The sequence below is a fragment of the Aquarana catesbeiana genome, linkage group LG11, assembly GCF_042186555.1.
Source record: "Aquarana catesbeiana isolate 2022-GZ linkage group LG11, ASM4218655v1, whole genome shotgun sequence".
Lineage (NCBI taxonomy): Eukaryota > Metazoa > Chordata > Amphibia > Anura > Ranidae > Aquarana > Aquarana catesbeiana.
In genome coordinates this window covers 103,012,493-103,031,039 of record NC_133334.1, presented here as the reverse complement: position 1 = coordinate 103,031,039, position 18,547 = coordinate 103,012,493, and the positions used below count along the sequence as shown (strand labels likewise).

The window sequence follows — 18,547 nt, the reverse complement described above, 5'->3', positions numbered from 1 at the left end:
ATCTCTGTCCAGCGATGTCCACGAGTGTCTCGGCCGTCCAAGACTCTCCCTCCTTATTGGTTGAGACAGAGCAGCGGCGCCATTGACTCCCCGCTGCTGTCAATCAAAACCAGTCAGCCAATCAGGAGATAGAGTGGGCGGGGCCAGGGTGCAGATTTGTGTCTGAATGGAAACAAGGAGCTGTGACTCGACTCGGATGAGCCCATAACAAGCTGCTTGCTAGGGGGGCACTCAACAGGAGGGAGAGGCCAGGATTACAAAAGAGGGACCCGAGAAGAGGAGGATCTGGGCTGCTGTGTGCAAATCCACTGCAACAGAGCAGGTAAGTATGGCATGTTTGTTTTTTTGTATTGAAAAAAAAAAAAAAACAAGACTTTACAATCACCTTAAAAACCACGGTATAAATATGGTGACTGGATGTAATTTCACAAAATCCTTAGATAATTGACATCTGCCTTGACACATTCCATGGCAATTCGATTAAAATTACCTTTGGTTTTAAATGACAGTCATTACACCTAGGAAGCTACTTGGATGAGCAATGAAATGTCATTTGCCGACCGCCGCACACACATATACGTCGGCAGAATGGCTTGTACAGGTAAATGGGCGTACCTGTACATCCCTTTGAATTTGCTGCCTTGCGGGCACGTGCACACCCGCCACAGACTTCGGGAGCGTGCCCGGGGGTCCCGCGAACTCGATGTTCGCCGGCGGCCCGCGATCATGAGACGGAGAGGCAGAACGGGGAGATGCCTATGTTAAACGCTTACATTGCTAAATATGGCAAACTGAAAAAGGTCCGCGGTCTATCTAAAACAAAGAAAATTCTCATACTACAAAATTCTCCACAAAGCAGTATTTCCTATATTTTCATTCACCACCTTTGTTAAAGCCAAAGTAAACTTTTATTCCAAATGAGCTAAATACATTTCAGGTGTGTCAAAACAAAATGTGTTCAAAAATCTACAGTTGGTGTTCGTTAGAAAGCAGCTGCAGAAATGCAATGCCTGTCAACACGATCTCTTAAAAAGCAGCCACAAAAGAAAAGCTAGTCCTGTGTGAGCATGCAGCAGAGAAGAACTCCTCCCCTCTGTGTGGAAACAGTGGTCTCAATGCAGAAGTCTGACATATCCCCTCTGCTCAGTCAGTCCCCTTTTGTTCTGCAATAAGCAAAAGAATGTCAGATGTCTGCAGAGAGAACAACATGTAGGCAGTTGTGGGCTGCAGTATATCAACCAACCTGAAGGTGGTACTGTGCCATTTCTTCAGGTTGGCAGGGAACCATTGAGGACTAACTGTCCTCTGCTATGGGCTGTAGGCGGCCAATTTGGGGAAGATGACATATCCATTACTGGATACTGAAATCCTTTGAGATTTAGGCGGCCGAACCCAAAATGAGGGTAAGAGATTCTGCTTCAATTTAGTGTGCCCCAGTGTGAGAGTAAGATATGGGTAGAGAGCCCTGTTTAGGGAGAGAGTAGGAGTAGCATTAAAGTGATTGTAAAGTCTCCTTTTTTTGTTAAAAATAACAAACATGTTATGCTTACTGTACCTGCACTGTGCAGTGGATTTGCTAAGAGCAGCCCGGATCCTCCTCTTCTCGGGTCCCTCTTCGGCTCTCCTGGCCTCTCCCTCCTGCTGAATGCCTCCACAGATAGCAGCTTGCTATGGGGGCACCTGAACTGAGCCACAGCTCTCTGTGTCCATTCAGACACAGAGCTGCAGCCTGTCCCCACCCCCTTTTTCTCCTCATTGGCTGACGGACTTTGACTGACAGCAGAGGGAGCCAATGGCGCCATGCTGCTGTCTCAGCCAATGAGGAGGGGAGTCCTGAGCAGCCAAGACAATCCTACATCACTGGATAGGGAGGAGGCTCAGGCAAGTATTAGGGGGCTGAGGGGGGAGGCTGCACACAGAAGGCTTTTTATCTTAATGCATAGAATGCAGTAAGATAAAAAAACTTCTGCCTTTACAATCACTTTAAGAAATGGTATCTATCAATGATGGAAAAGAGTGGGTTTTCCCTTACAGAGACTCCTACTGGCAGATGGATATCTGCAAGGACATTTGGGGATTGCAGTGTGAAAAAGCTATATCATAGCTCCCTGCTAGGAAAGTGCTCCTCTGGTATTCTGTGGTATGTAAGTGTCTGATATATTACTTTTGGAAAGTGCCTTGTGGATAAACAGTGCCCTCTTCTTCCTGAAGAAATGTATGACCTGAACATACAGTATGTAGTGCAATTTCTACAATATAGATAAGGTTTGTGTATCCATTTGTGTTTACTCAGTTCTCAGGTACACTGGTTAGGCCACCTACAAATGATTCCAAAAAGAGAAAAAGGGTGCCTCTTTGCAGCATGCTGGCAAGGGACAGACTTTTCTATTATGGCTGCTTTCTAAGGGCTCATGTTGAAAGGAATTATTTTTCTGCATTTGGCATGTGTTCAGAATGCATGTAAAAGGCAGGTCATCAAAATCCCATTGCTGCTAACACATACCTCCCAACATTTAGAGATGAGAATGAGGGACACCTACTAGCAAACGTATCTAAGCATAGGACACACCCCCTGCCACACCCTCTTAAAGGAGAATTAACCAAAACAAAAGGTTAAATAAATCCACAAGGGCTTTTTTTTTTTTTACCACTACTATTCCTTTATATTGGCTTTTAAAATTTACAAATGCAGCAATTTAGAATTTGGATGAAAGGTTTAGCACTGGGAAACACTTTTTGAAAGATAAAAATTTCATTTTTTTATACACCTATATAGATCAGACCAAAATGAGGGACACATGAGGGGGAACGAGGGACATTGCTCCAAATCAGGGACAGTCCCTCGAAATCAGGGACAGTTGGGTGCTATGCTAACAGAGCAGTGCACATGGCAGTTCAGAGGCTGCATTTGACCTGTTTTGCATTGTGCTGCTTATCTTCGGGCACAGAATGCCCTGTCGAGGTGAAGTTAGACTGCACACAAATCAGGGCAAATGCAGCTTTGCCTGGACTGGCATCCGACTGAGAGCCTGAGCCTGCCGCTCCCGCCCCCTCACAGCCCAGCGCTCCAGTGAGCATGGGGGGGGGAAGAGCAGAGGACTGACAGTCACCAACTCCCTGCTCAGGTAGCTCTGAGAACCGAGCGATCAGCGGTGTTTGACTGCTCGGTTCTCAGTCTTAGAGGCGGTGGGGGACAGATTCAGCATCGTACCGATGCTGCATCCACCTAGGTAAGTATTATTCTAAAAAAAAAACATTCCCATACTGCTCTTTTAAAGGTCGGTTTGGACAATAAACATTGTAATGCCTGCTGTGGCCATGCATGTAGATTATTGTATAATGTCTTACCAATGTCATATCTTACCATTGCTTTTTTTCTTAAAAGAAATAATACAAACATACAAGATACAGGATACAATAACAAAAGAACACTATAGGAAAATGTTCACAGAATTCCAGTCTTACTTTACAAGAGGATGGAGGACAATTGTTGACATCAAAGAGACTAATGCCTAGTACACACAATGAGAAAATCGGACAAAACATTGTCCATTTCCTTTTTTGCTTGCTAGTCTCATATCGTAAACTAATAGAACTATTACAACTTTCCGTGTCCTACCTACGTTCTAGCGTGTAATTGGAAGTGCTGTGATGTACATGGGACCCCTCTTCATCATCAACATAAAAAAAAATAGTCCACAGGGCTTTCAATATTTATTATAAAGGCAAATCGTAATTTTTCATATTATATACAGTAACATTTTTCGCATTGCACTATTCTTGTTTTTATTGCCCCTTTCTTCTTCCTGTTCATTCTTTTGTTTCTGATCATGAGCAGTCTTTTGACTACTTTCGTATGAATACTATACTAATCACACGAAAATAATTCATTCTGTTACCAAAGGAGAAACATTTCATGTTCCTTTGGAAACTTTTGTCTAATCGGATGTTGGAAGCTGTGCACTAACGATTAGATTATCGAATGACAGTTGTGTAAGTGGTTATTGTCGTCTCATTTTCTCATCATGTGTACTAGACTTTAAGCTGATAGATAACTTATGTTTTCATTAGAGATGAATAAACTGAATACACTTGGCTCTCAGTATAAATGTAGACATAACATATTTATAAGCCATTGGTTGTTTAATACCTAGATGAATTTCCTGCATGACACACTACTCCACACTGGATTATGTATAAAAAATAAGTATGGCCAAAGAGTTTTGGCCATACTTCTCTTGTGGGTCACAGGAGTACAATTAGAGTGGTTATAAAGGCTGAAGGTTTTTTTATCTTCATGCATTTTATGCATGAAGGTAAAAAAACCTTCAGTGTGCTGCTCCCCCCACAGCCCCCTCCTCCCCCTTAAACACTCACCTGAGCCTTATCTCATTCCAGCGATGTGTATGAGATTCTCGACTATCCCGGGACTCCCTCTCCATTGGCTCCCACTGCTGCCAATTACAGCCAGTGAGCCAATAAGGAGAGAGTGGGGGGCTGGGCCGTGGCTCTGTGTCTTATGGACGCATAGAGCAGGGCTTGGGAGCGAGCACACACACCAGTGCCCCCATAGCAAGCAGCTTGCTATTGGGGGTACAGGTCAAGGGGGAGGAGCCAGGAGCGTCAACAGGGGACCCAAGAAGAAGAGGATCAAGGCTGTTCTGTGCAAAACCATTGCACAGAGCAGGTAAGTATGACATATTTGTTTTTTTTTTCTCTTTTTTTTTAAACTGAACCTTGTTCTCCTGTGACCTAGAGTCAGCTGATAAAGTGATATTGCCCGCTATCAATTGAGAGGGCAGAGCTGTGCCATGCCAACATTATTGGGATCCACTCCACTGCCTGGTAGAGAGCAGGCCCTTGCTTTCAGAGCCTGACTGAGAGCCAGAGACAGCCATGCCCACCCCCTCCCCTGTTCCAGCGCTCCAGTGAGCGTTGCCGGGGCAGAGCAGAGAGAAGTCATTGAAAGCCACTGCTTCCCCCTCTGAGCAGCCTGAGAAGTGAGCAATCAGCAGTCATGTGATTACTCAATTCTAGGTCTTATGCCCCGTACACACGGTCGGATTTTCCGCCGGAAAATGTGTGATAGGACCTTGTTGCCGGAAATTCCGACCATGTGTAGGCTCCATCACACATTTTCCATCGGATTTTCCGACACACAAAGTTTGAGAGCAGGATATAAAATTTTCCGACAACAAAATCCGTTGTTGGAAATTCCGATCGTGTGTACACAAATCCGACGGACAAAGTGCCACACATGCTCAGAATAAATAAAGAGATGAAAGCTATTGGCCACTGCCCCGTTTATAGTCCCGACGTACGTGTTTTACGTCACCGCGTTTAGAACGATCGGATTTTCCGACAACTTTGTGTGACCGTGTGTATGCAAGACAAGTTTGAGCCAACATCCGTCGGAAAAAATCCTAGGATTTTGTTGTCCGAATGTCCGAACAAAGTCCGACCGTGTGTACGGGGCATTAGAGTTAACGAGGGACACCCCACGGAGGTGAGTATGTACCGTATGTTTTTTTTTTTAAGCCCATGCTTCTCCTTTAATTTGATTATATTAATTTGTACTATTTCTTCTCATACACAATTGAGTAATATGCGTTGGTAAAAGTTTCTGTAGTATAGTTAGAAAATCACCTTCTGACATTTATTTTCATAATATATTGAATGAACTCCCTTAACTCATACATCAGCTGTATGTCAATAAAACAAGGGAACATATAATAATACTTAAAGTGTATGTATAGCCAAACATTTTTTTGATAGAGTAGACAAGGGTTTAACTCTTTCAGTTTATTTTTTGCTGCCTGTCCCCCTTTGGGGAGATTTTTTACTCTCCACAGGGATATCCCCATCTTAGTAGTCACAGGAACAGTTGTCTACAATACCTCTTGTTCTAGTGGCAACTGTAAAGTTTTGGATTTTCCATTGCTTTCTGTGATAGAAAAAAGTAGATCCAATGCAGCAGAGGCATTGACCTTTGTAAAACATTTGAGGGTCTAACCCCTCACCACTATTGAAAGTTAACAAGTGGTGACTATACAGTACATATATAAGGCCCCTTTCACATGTAGTGGAATCTGATTTGCTCAGCAGGGGATCTGTCCCTTGATCCCCTGCTCAGCAGGGCGAATGACAGGTCCGTGTCTGCTCAGTTTATGCAGAGTGGACATGGACACAGCCCGCTCTGCTCTATGGGAGTCTAGGAGTAAATGGACCATGTGTCCGTTTACACCGGTCTGCCCTCCAATCTGATCCCTCTTGACGGAGAGGGACAGATCCCCTTCTATTTTTATTTTAGTGGACCAGAGGTAAGTGGGTGTAAACGGACACAAGTCCCTTTACATCCGCCTGTTAGTAATCAGTTGACTGTGGGTGAGTGGAATAATAATTTATTGTTAGGTTTATGGCCAGAAAAAGGGGAAGATGAGAAATGTGTGTTTGTTTATTCTCTGATTAAACAGATGCCTACTGTAGAGAAGGATACTATTTCTGAACTGGGTAACAGTAGTACTGAAAAGGGGTGAATATGTAGAGTACATACCTGTGCTTGAGCTTGATGTTGGAGTTGTAGAATGAGCTGATGTAGTAGATACAGGAATAGTAGTTGGTGCTGGTGTTGTGCTTGCTGGTGCATCTGAACATGAAATAGGTGAAAATTATAATAATTTTGAGATAGGAATATATCTGTTGGTATTTTCACTTCCCGTAAATAAAATAATGGATGAACACCACCCTAAACCATTAAAAAGTAATCACTTTTGATTATATTTTATTTTTCTCAGATCTGAGAATTGACTGGCAAATCCTCCTGGCTTTCACTGCTGTTAAGTGTCAGAAATTGATGTACACTCAACTGACTCCAAACCAAGTGACAACATTTCATGCATTGAGGAGGAGATATATCCATCCCGCCCATCAATAATTATGGGTAAATAATAAAAATTGTGGTTTTACCCAGGTCTTGTTCCTGGCTTATTGATTGGTTGCTGCCAAGCAGGACAATGTCCACAAGATGAGTCCTCCTAAAAATTACTATTGCCAGAGACGTATGCAGCTGTTCCCATGTGTCATGAGCAGCAGCCCTCGCACCAATGCAGAAATAGTCAGTAACCAGCAGCCTACTTCCTGTAATGTCCACTGACTACAGTCCCAGGAGAAGGGGAGGATCAATGAAGGCCAAACATTATTATCTACACAGAAGGACACGGTGACAGCTTCTTGCCAGAAACATTTACATGTTTGCAAGTATAAAGGCTGGTTAGGGAATATGACCGCAACTAAAGGATATGTATTGGTTGCAGTGTTGTTTTTACAGCTAGATAAGCCTCTCTCAACCTTTTTATAATGGATGAACCTCTGAAATAATGTTTCGGTTTCAGGGAACCTCTGCTAAAAATGATTCCATTTACAACTCGCTGTACATTAGTGTGATGATCAAGGGGAATAATGCTACTTACATTTGTGCCCGTGGGAATAATCTCCCTCTTAGCCAACAATATATGGTTTCAGTGGCAACTTATTTGAGTGGCAGAAATTGCTCCTTGCCCAAGGAACCCTTAGCAACCTCTGGAGGAACCCTGGCTGAGAAAGCCTGAGCTAGATGGTAGTGCAGACTGCTGGGTGGGGGCTGTACACTACTGGATGGTGGCATATTCTGTTGAGTGGGGGCTGTATACTGCTGGGTGGAGGTGTGTATTACTGGGTGGGGCTGTATGCTGGGAATAGTAGTCTGTTAGGTGGGAAGTTTACACTGCTGGATTGAGCATATATTGCGGGATTACAGATATACTGCTCAGTGGGGGTTGTGTACTGCAATGTATTATGTAATATTGTTGATTTACTGCTATTAAAAAAAAAACATCTACAGTATTGGAACTGCATAGAGGACACAGACAGAAGAACATGACTGCATTGGATCTTCACAATGCTGCTACATTTTTGTATAGCAAATTATAAGGCCCCTTTCACACTGGGGCGGTTTGCAGACGTTATTGCGCTAAAAATACCGCCTGCAAACCTCCCCAAAACAGCCTCCGCTGTTTGTTCAGTGTGAAAGCCCGAGGGCTTTCACACTGAAGCGGTGCGCTGGCAGGAGAAGAAAAAATCTCCTGTCAGCCGCATCTTTGGAGCGGTGAAGGAGCGGTGTATTCACCGCTCCTAAACCGCTCCTGCCCATTGAAATCAATGGGACAGCGCGGCTATACCACGGCAATACCGCGGCTATAGCCGCGCTATACGAGTGGTTTTAACCCTTTTTCGGCCACCAGCGGGGGGTTAAAACCGCACCGCTAGCGGCCGAATACCGTGGTAAAACAGTGCTAAAAATAGCGTTGTTTTACCGCTGACGCCCCCTACCGCCCCAGTGTGAAAGGGGCCTAACTAACATTTTAGCCCAGAACTGTGGAGTTCCTTTGGCAACCTCTTTTTCTTGTAGCTCACACTGCCTCTGGCTCACAGAATTTAATGTTGACACAATTGACATCTAAATGTCTATGATGCCAAATATGTTGTTATCAATAGTTTATATCAAAATCTATGTTGAGAAAAATTTGGAGCCTGCTATTGCTGACCTTTTTTTGAAAATGCTAGCCTGGTAGAAATGCTCGTCTTCTGACTTTATTAATAGATTCTGTACTGCCTTTACAGGCTAATTTAGTTATAGTTACTTATATAGTATGTGTAGTTTATCACTGCCATCTAGTGGCCAAAATCTGTAGCCACTTTATCTGGATGCAGCATGTCAGTTTCTCTCCCAAGGGGCTTGAGACATCATCACCTGTAAGTGCCTTTCTGTTGTGTCATCTGTCATTTATGCTAGACTAGTTATTCTAGGTGTACTGATATCTTGTCATTGTATTATATTGCAGTTTCACAAAGAAGTAAAATAAAGTTGGATTACTTCGGTAGACAAATCAAGCATTGGGCTTCCGTTTACTGGAGTCTCTGACAAGTGTTTAGCTGTCCGTTTAGAACCACACATAGTCAGTGTTTTGAGAGCGGAACAGATTCAGAGCCACTGATTTGGAACAATCATTTAGCAAATGAAATAAGATCTGCCAGCTTTTTTCAGGTCAAGGACTCAAAAACAATTAAAGCCATTAAATCAAATTAAATTACATTGGCAGCCAGCATCTTTTTAGACGGAAGGCAATAATGGCAATCTCTAGGTTTTTCTCAATACAAGTTTTCAAAAATGTAACCGCTAGAGGGAAAATAATTTAATAAGGATCAACAAGTGCATAAAATGTTTGAAGTCAAGTTAAAACTACTGTTAAAAGAAATAGTAATAATAATAATTCCAAATGTGTACACATACTGAAAATGTACTGAAAGTATATCCAAACCCAGAAAGAAAAAATATGTATCTATTCCAGCTCACCAGTCCTTAGTTGTGGTGTCTGCATTTTTTTTTCAGTTTCTCTTTGTTTATTTCACCTGATTACCCTGGCAATAACACACTTCCTTTCGTAGAGTGACAACGCTCACTCACTGCACTGTATTTATGGAGGAGCAGCGTTGTTATCCTAGGTTACCTACCTTATTAGCACTACAAACATCCCCCGCTTCATCTCCATTACATAGGTAGATGTTGTTTTGTAGTTCTGTAGCTTACAAGGCTGATAACATTGTTTGAAATGTTAGTTCGGTGCACAGGACGTAACAAGGACATTGCACTTCTGGCAGGATCAAAAGCAGTTTTTCTGTACTTGCAAAAAATGTACTTACGTTGGTAAAGGAAACCAATGCAGTCACCACATCTAAGGACTGCTAAGTTGCAATACAGTATATTATATGTTTGTTTTTGGGTTTAGATATCCTTTAACACAATACGTCCCATCATGGCTCTTAGTGTTCTTCTAGTGCAGATATTTAGATATTTCCAATACATTGAAAATAAACTACTCACCACAAGGCACACATGTCTTTTTATCTGGATTCCAGTACTTTTCATGACCACACTGATAACAACCTGTATTGAGAAACAGAGACGAACAGCATTTTTACTTTGTATTCCTCTCACTGTATAAGTAAAGCAATGCACATCCACCAAATAATATAGATTAGAGAATAAAACACAGAAAACAGCAGTAGGAAAGAATATCACTTTGACTTTAGGTAGAGCAGCATTTACAGAGGATGTGTGGGCAATGAGGCTAGTATACCACCAGGATAACTAAATTCTATTTTAACCACTTCCATACCGGGCCTATTCTGGCACTCCTCTCCTACATGCAAAAATCATAATTTTTTGCTAGAAAATTACTTAAAACCCCCAAACATTATAAGTTTTTTTAGCAGACACCCTAGGGAATAAAATGGCGGTTGTTGCAACTTTTTATGTCACACGCTATTTGCACAACAATTTTTCAAATGTGTTTTTTTTTTTTAAAACTGTTTCATGAATTAAAAAATAACAAAACAGTAAAGTTAGCCCAATTTTTTGTACAATATGAAAGATGATGTTACGCTGAGTAAAAATATACCCAACATGTCACGCTTTAAAATTGCGCACACTTGTGGAATGGCGCCAAACTTTGGTACTTAAAATTCTCCATAGGCGACGGTTACTAGTTACCAGGTTACCAGTTTAGAGTTACAGAGGAAGTATAGTGCTAGAATTGGTGCTCTTGCTCTAATACACGTGGTGATATCTCACATGTGTGGTTTGAACGGCGTTTACGTATGCGTGCACGACTTACGTATGCGTTCCCTTCTGTGTGCGAGCACACAGGGACAGGGGCGCTTTAAGTTTAAAAAAAAAAATTTATTGTTTATTTTACTTCAATTTTTTTTATTTTTACACTTTCTCTTTAAAAAAAATGTTTTGGTAACTATTATTCTTATTACAAGGAATGTAAACATCCCTTGTAATAGGAATGGTGCGTGACAGGTCCCCTTAATGGAGAGATGTGGGGTTTATAAGACCCTACATCTCTCTTCCAGGCTGGAAAGCATCAGATCAAAAAAAAAAAGAACAATCCGATGCTTTCCAGCCGAGATCTCGGCTTTGTTTACATCAGCGGCCAGACATGACATCATAACGTCACACCCGAGCTTTCCGACGGTCATAGAGATGCTCTTCATCCGGCGGCGGCGGATTCTTTCTCTGGGTCCCCAATCACATGGGAGAGCCTGGAGAAGCACCGGAGGGCAACGGGAGAGGGGAACGATGAAGGGGCTGGACTGCCGCTATGATCATTCTTATGGTGCACAGGATCGCAGGCTGAAAAATAAGATATCTGAATGATGGCTGCAGCTGCAGGTATTATTCAGATATCCCCACTGAAAGTCAATCAGGTCGTATGACGTCCTTGGGCTGGAATAGGTTAATGATGTTGAATTTTGTTCAGAGACACCCTGGTATGTAAAATGTAAAATGTATGCAACATTTTTTTACACAATAGTGTGTTATGCACTTACAGTTAAAGAAAAACTTAGTGCACAACTTTTTCATCTTGGATAGAGTAAGGAAAGGTTATAACCCCTGTCAGTTTTTGTTTTTTTTGCATCTGTGTCCCATTTGTTGAGATTCCCCTAGGGTTCCTGTCCCATAGCCAAAACAGAAAGTGAGAGGAATTCCTTCCAAAATTAGAGAATCCCTGGTTGTCACCAGAACTAGTGTCCCAATTGTAAAATTTCCCCTCTATTCCTGTTCTGGTGACAACCCAAAATCCGGCATTTCCTTTTACTTTCACTCTCGGTGATAACTGTAAACGGACGGATGAATCTTCCTAATGGCAGCACGGACAATAAAACCTGACAGTTCTAATCACTCCACAGTCTATCCAATATTGAAAAAAAGTTTTTCCATTAGTTATACTTTTAAACACACACTTGGCTCTAGAACCTTGACAGAGTAAGTGCACAGTTTGCTCAACTATTCTAGCTGTTGGTTTTAACTGTACTGATGCAGAATGGGCTGACTCTATTGGCATCTCTGCCCCCAGCTTGGTATATCTTGTGGGACTACGACATCTAACCTTGTAAGGCTTGATTCACATCTATGCATGTTGCTTTTGAGCGTTTCTGCAGTGATTTTTGCTGTGCTTTCTGCATTTTTTACCGCAATTTTACGGCGATTTTGCAGTTTTTATGCTTTTTTGTGGAAAATTTGTTGTTGAGCAGATTTAAAAATGCAAAAGGCAAATTGTGGTAAAAATGTGGTAAAAACGCACTACATGCTTTTTGCAGCTTCTCCATTGAAGTCTAATGAATCAAAAAATGCACCGTTTTGCATTTTAAAAAGTCCCTGACCTTTTCCAAAAATGCAGAGGCACAAAAATGCATTGATGTGAACATGTTCCATAGAAACCCATGTTAAAAAATGTCCTGCATTTCTGCAAAAGGAAAAAAGCATGAAACAAAAAACGCACTAAGGCTAGCCAGATCACTACAGTTGGAGAAAGACTGGCCTAGGGGGGCAGGAATAAAAAAAAATCCATTCCTAATTATAATGTGACGGTTTGCTAGGCTACTGTATGTGAGAAGTCTGCAGCTGCCTTGAGTCTGATCCTCATAGATTTAATGGGTTACAGGGCCTTCAGAAGGGTTGGAGAAATGTCCTGGTGAACTCTGTTGTCAAGAAGCATTAAATGTGTCTGGTGTATGCACTAGGTCCTGGTTTGCCTAGGCCTAGGATTGCAGTCAAGACAGGAATTGATTGAAAATCTCTCCAAGAGGGACACAGAAAAACAAACAAAAAAACCCCCCGAAAAACGGAAGCACGTTTTTAGTAGAGTGATGAAGGGTTAGAACTTCTAGCAATGTTTTATTTGCTGTCTGAGCCTTCTTATCCTTCTGACAACTGCACCCCAACTTATTTCACAAAGGCAGGTTGGGAAAATCCCATGTCACAGACAAAAAAAAAACCTGACAGATCACTTATGCACGCTAGCGTAAAAAATGAAAAACTTTAGCTATAGGTAATCTTTAATATTAATGCTTGGAAAAGTCTTCTGCTACTAACACAGACCCAAAATGAATAAAATGAATGTAGGAGCTACATAAGGGGGAGCAGGTGTTATTCCCCAGACAGAATTAAATGTACAAAGGCAGTGTAAGTGTGAGAGGCCTTAGCTGATGAGGGTTGATGGTCAAGAGATAGGGAGGTGTTGCAGGCGTAGGAGCTGTTGGGACTGCTAAAAAAATCATTGCAGAAACATGGACAAGAAGAAAAAGTTGCCCCACCCACTCTTCCTTAGTTATGGTATGTGTCAGGGCTGGGCTCTGCCCTTCCTTCTCTGAGCTGGCCGCTCAGCTGTTGGTTAATTGCCAGCTCCTATCTCTCCACAGTGACTCACCTGTTGATGATATCCTGTTTGTCAGTCCTGCTTACTTAAGCCGTCCAGCCCAGATGATCTCTGTCTTCGCCTGGTCAACATCACAGAGTTTCTCTCCTGTGTGTTAGTGTGAGTTAACTGTACTTCTGTTTCGGTCTGATTCATGGTTTCTGACAGAATGTCAGTGGGGTCAGATCAACTTGGTGGGTTAGGGGGTCTTTGGAAAAGTTTGCTGATTATTCTGATGTTAGTTAGTTTATCTTTAAAGTCAGGACTCAGAACCCGGGCCTTTCAGGAATATTTAGTTATTGAAATTGGCTGGCAGTCTGACCTTTACTCTTTGGCTAAAGGTGATCTAATTTCTCTCCATACATGTGCTTTTGTGGCAGAGATTTGAAATAGGTAAACATTCACTCCCCTAAGGCTCTATTGAGATTGATATGTCATGGTAATGCATGAAAACACTATATTTTACCCTACAGTAATGCATAAAATTGACTGCAGGATGCAGAAGCGCCATTCTTTTTCAAAGACACCACTAAAGACCTTGTGACTGGATCACAATGCATGTGCATTTCAAGGTACCACAACACACAGATGTGATTGATAGCTCATACAACATGAATGGGCTGCCTTTTTCTGTAATGCATGACAATTTGCTGGAACGCATTGCAACCCAGAGGCCATAGCTGAGTAGGCCCTTAGCATTTTGATTGCTAGAAATAAATTGCAGTCATTGGATGTTCTGTGTTGTAGAGATTCTTAGCTCAGTTGCTGTATCCATCTACAGAAGCAATTCATGTTCTTTATAAGAAAAGAAACAGTGAGATTTGTAGCTGCTCCTAATTTCTGTTACAAAGCTAGGTGCCTTTGTGGTAAGAAGAAATAAAGCAAGAATAGGATACATCAGAGAATGGCCTAGAAAAGAGAAAGAACTCTACACCATAAAAGTACTGTACCTTCACTATTTTGATGTGGATAGCCATGGGGAACAAATGGGCACTGGCAAGGCTGGTAATGCCATTTGCAAGTCACATTAGGATTTATTTCAAAACTACCCGCATTGTTAATGTGTGTGTTTTCAAAGTCGCAGTAAACAGCTAAACAAAAAGAAAATAAAATAAATTGATTTAAACACCAAAACTTAAAGTAGAACTATAGCTTCTTAAAAATATGTGCTTCAGAAGCTAATTATAAATGCAAATCCACTTTTATTGTCCCCATGCAAAGTCACGCATACAGTATACCTATTTAATGCAGCTTCCTGTGATGGTGTGGCAATGATGCTGCTCTGCTCCTGAATTCAGGAGCAGAGTTGCCACTCTTATGTTGGCTGTGCTTGCATACACTACAATGAGATAAGAGGATATCATGGGGCCACAGATATCACTGCTGATTCAAACGCCAGTAGCTTTGCAGCCCTCTTCAGATTGGGAAGTCCTTGGTACTAAATGAAAAACACAAGAAGTGTACACCAATCTCGTGCATTCCCCTAAAACATAATTTATTAAAATAAAAGTGAAAAAAATATACTTACAAATAACATATAGTCACATGCCAGCACATCAATGAAATGTAACCCTCAGGACGTGAGCCTAAAAGTTTAATACGAGGACCTGGACAACACTCCAAAGCAAAAACTAATTCTAATGTGTTTCGAGGGGTACACCCTCTTCTTTAGAGCTCCGAAGTCCTGTTGTGAGGATGGCACTTCAGTGATGTCTTGGCTTGTGACTATATGTCATTTGTGAGTATATATTATTTACTTTTATGTTATTAAAGTGTGCTTTAAGGTAATGCACAAGGTGGGGGCACCCTTCTTTCTATGTTTTTCATTTAGTTTACTTTATGAGGCTTGTGCATCACACAGCAACTGTATTTATAACAGAGCTTTCAGATGTACCTTAATAAATTACAATTTATTTTTTCCACATGTGGTATAAGAGACTCTAGTGAGTTTCTTTAGACATATATGTGTAATTTATCATTATGTTAATATTTTAAAACTGGGCTTCCTGTTGGTAGCACTGCACATTGATTGGGCTTTACTGTGTCTTTTGGTGTTCCCTAAGCCTTACCCATATTACCCAAGTCATAATTTTTACACACCAACAGCCAACAAGCCTGAACAGGTGTAAGCAGGTTGGAATAAATGGATCTATGCATTCAAGTTGCATCTGTGCAGTTAATACTGGCCCAGGGGCAATAAGAGTGATCTGCATGGCTCCAAATACTAGTTCCCAAAATTACCTTTAAATGGTTCTGGAACTTTTCTGTCATATCTACTATTCCCAAACTTGACTGTAGGACAGGTATCATTAATTTAATGATACACAGCACAAGAAGCATCATAAAAATGTTCTGTCTGGATATGTGGCAGAATTAATGATGCACTGTATAACCAGGCACTACATTTAGATATAAACACAGACAGATGACTTACGACAAAAATCTGGTCTTCTCCAGTCAATACAAACTCCAGCTGAAAGGCAAGCTGCAGCATAGGCAGCAATAGCTTCACACAGGCATTCGCAGTCCCCTCCTGTGTCACATGCACAGGCATCATTTAAACAAGCATCATAGTATTTTTCATAATTCACCTGCAAACCAAAAACAGCCATTCAGGAGGTTCACTGGTAGAACAGTTCTGAAAACTCCAAACTGCCAAAAAGACAGAGGCAGGAGGATTTTGTTCTCTCAGCCTACTATACTTTATCAACTCAAATATGACTGACACTTTATTGCTAGCCATACACTTTACAATCTGATAGTACAACCTCAGTGCAATTTCAACTTACCAAACTATGCAGTGTGAGGGCCTACCCAAACAAGCTATTCAATTTTTAAAGTCTAAAAGCAGCTATGGCCGAGCTGTCAAAGAGCAATTTGAGGTACTAATTAGACATGTGCAATTGGTTTCATTCCGAAATATTAGAATTACCGAAAACATGTTTAACAAATTTTTACAAAAACGAAAATTCTATAAAGTTCCGAAATTCGAAATTCAAAAATCCGAAATGTGAAAATTCGAAATTCGGAAATCTGAAAGTTCGAAAATAAAAACGAAAATCTGAAAATTCAAAAGAACAAAAATCCGAAAATTTGAAAATCTGAAATAATAACTAATTAATAATAACTATTACTGACTATTAAATTATAGGTATCGGAATTTCCTTTCAAATTTGTCTGTTAGTGAACGTAACGAATGCGAATGTATCCGAAGTTACGAATTATCCAAAATAACGAATGCCGCATCTAAACGAATGGAACATAACAAATTAATAGTAATAAATAATAAATATAAAAACGTTATATTATTATTATTATTATTATTATTATTATTATTATTAATAATATTTATTATTATTAATCATTATGTTCCATTCGGTTAGATGCGGCATTCGTTATTTCAGAGAATTCGTAGCTTCGGATAAATTCATATTCGTTATGTTAACTAACAGCTAAATTTCAAAGGAAATTCCAATACCTATAATTCAGTAGTTCGTTAGTATTAGTTAGTTAGTTATTATTTCAGCTTTCCGAATTTTCCGAAATTTCTAATTTCCGAATTTTTGAATTTCCTAATTTCCGAATTTTCTAATTTTCTAATTTCTGAAATTCTAAATTTTCAGATTTATTCGAAATAACGAATTTCGATCACAACAAATGACCCGATAAATGATAAAAAAAAAAGAATGAAACGAAAACTAACAAATTTTTCAGCAGTGCACATGTCTACTACTAATGTTATTCTGAGTTTAGTAGGAATGTAGGTAATGTCCTCTCTCTGCTCACTGCTTCTCCAATCACATTCAAACTTTAAAATATGACTGGTGGCTCGCAAAAAAGTATTACTGCCATTTATTTTTAACATGAGCATTTCTGTGTCTGCAAGGAGGGTGTTCCAGAATCACTAACAGATGTGTTTCAGGATCATTAGATCACAAAGGTGAGGGGGGTAGGTCAGTGCACTACAGCAATGTTTGAAAGAAGAAATACGAAACACAAATGTTTGCTGAATAAATCCTAAGGTTTCATTTTAAAATTTGATTAGTGCTCAACTGTAAAATTGCTACAGACTTTAGGGGCACTTCTGTATAAAATGAATTTCCTTTTGACAAAGAGGAAATCTTTCTCAGTCTTTTTGTCAGAGGAAATTTTCTACAAATAAAGGAAAGTTTTTTCACTTAACATGAAGAGGTGGAAAGGTTCCAAATTTGCTTATATGTGAGAAGAAAACATACAGTAGTGTTCCTTACCAATTTATGGCACTGGGTAAAAGGATCTTTTTGAAGAATCTGGCAGCTCATTTCAGCCCAAGTCTTACGCTTTGGGTTTGCTCCACAAGCATCCACAGCAAATTCTACATCCATACACGTTGGCCTGTCTTTCCACGAGTTAATGAACTCAAGTTGAGTGGCGGCCACATACTTGCTCCTAGTTTCGAAGTCATCCTTTGTATTTCCGTTGTAGTTGCCGCAGAGCCCACACACTGATTCCTGGAGGATGAACATTGTGTTCATATAAGATCACATAAACAGTAAAAGCTGCAGTTAGAGGCTTGCCACAAAAAATAAAAAAAGGTCCATTATGGAAAAAGATAACAAATTATGTAAAATAGACCCCACTATAAGGTTTGTTTTACATAATTATTTTAGCATAATGTATTGCAATAAAATGTAGGTATATATGTTTTCCTTTTCCTTTATATTTCTTTTGGGAATTCATCTGCTCAGAATTAATATGTTTTCCTGAAGTCTGCATGTGTTTTCACCCATGCTGTCGGGTCTAATTCTTTGAAGAGTGCCCAAGATTCACACAAGCTAAAACACCTCTTTTATGTAAACAACCTCCTGGTTTCCAGCTCTTTCCTCTAGCCCTGTGTCTTACTATTGGCTAGTGAGACCAGCACAGTGATGGACCAATAGAAGAGTGCAAGAGATAAGGGGCACTAGCAGAGCTGGCAACCATAGACTATCAAGGTGACCTGGTTATTGGAGAATCCTCAGTACTAAACAGAGGATAAAACCCAACATGCAGACACCTAGAGGTGCCAATCTGCAATGCAAATGGCGGTTCTGTTGTAGCTACCTGTACACTTTAAGTTCCACTGGAATAGGAACTGATATGAATCTTGATCATGAGAATGGACATATATTTCACAAAATATGGTGTATTATGACTGCCTTGTATACAAAGTACACCCAAATTGCTTGCAGGCATCTAGAATTATTATTAATAATTCAGATTTATAT

General features: G+C 40.5%; 1 protein-coding gene across 4 annotated transcripts in view; it reads right to left on the bottom strand.

Annotated features, from left to right (window-relative positions):
- Positions 1-18,547, bottom strand: part of LOC141112213 (uncharacterized) — a 189,119-nt gene that overhangs the window by 102,649 nt on the left and 67,923 nt on the right. For all 4 annotated transcript variants that reach the window (XM_073604812.1, XM_073604813.1, XM_073604814.1 and 1 more), the window contains exons 28-32: positions 17,552-17,791; positions 15,736-15,892; positions 14,252-14,392; positions 9,920-9,982; positions 6,554-6,646 (exon numbers count right to left, since the gene is read on the bottom strand). In XM_073604812.1, coding sequence (XP_073460913.1) covers positions 6,554-6,646; positions 9,920-9,982; positions 14,252-14,392; positions 15,736-15,892; positions 17,552-17,791 — 694 coding nt within the window. The remainder of the gene's footprint in view (positions 1-6,553; positions 6,647-9,919; positions 9,983-14,251; positions 14,393-15,735; positions 15,893-17,551; positions 17,792-18,547) is intronic.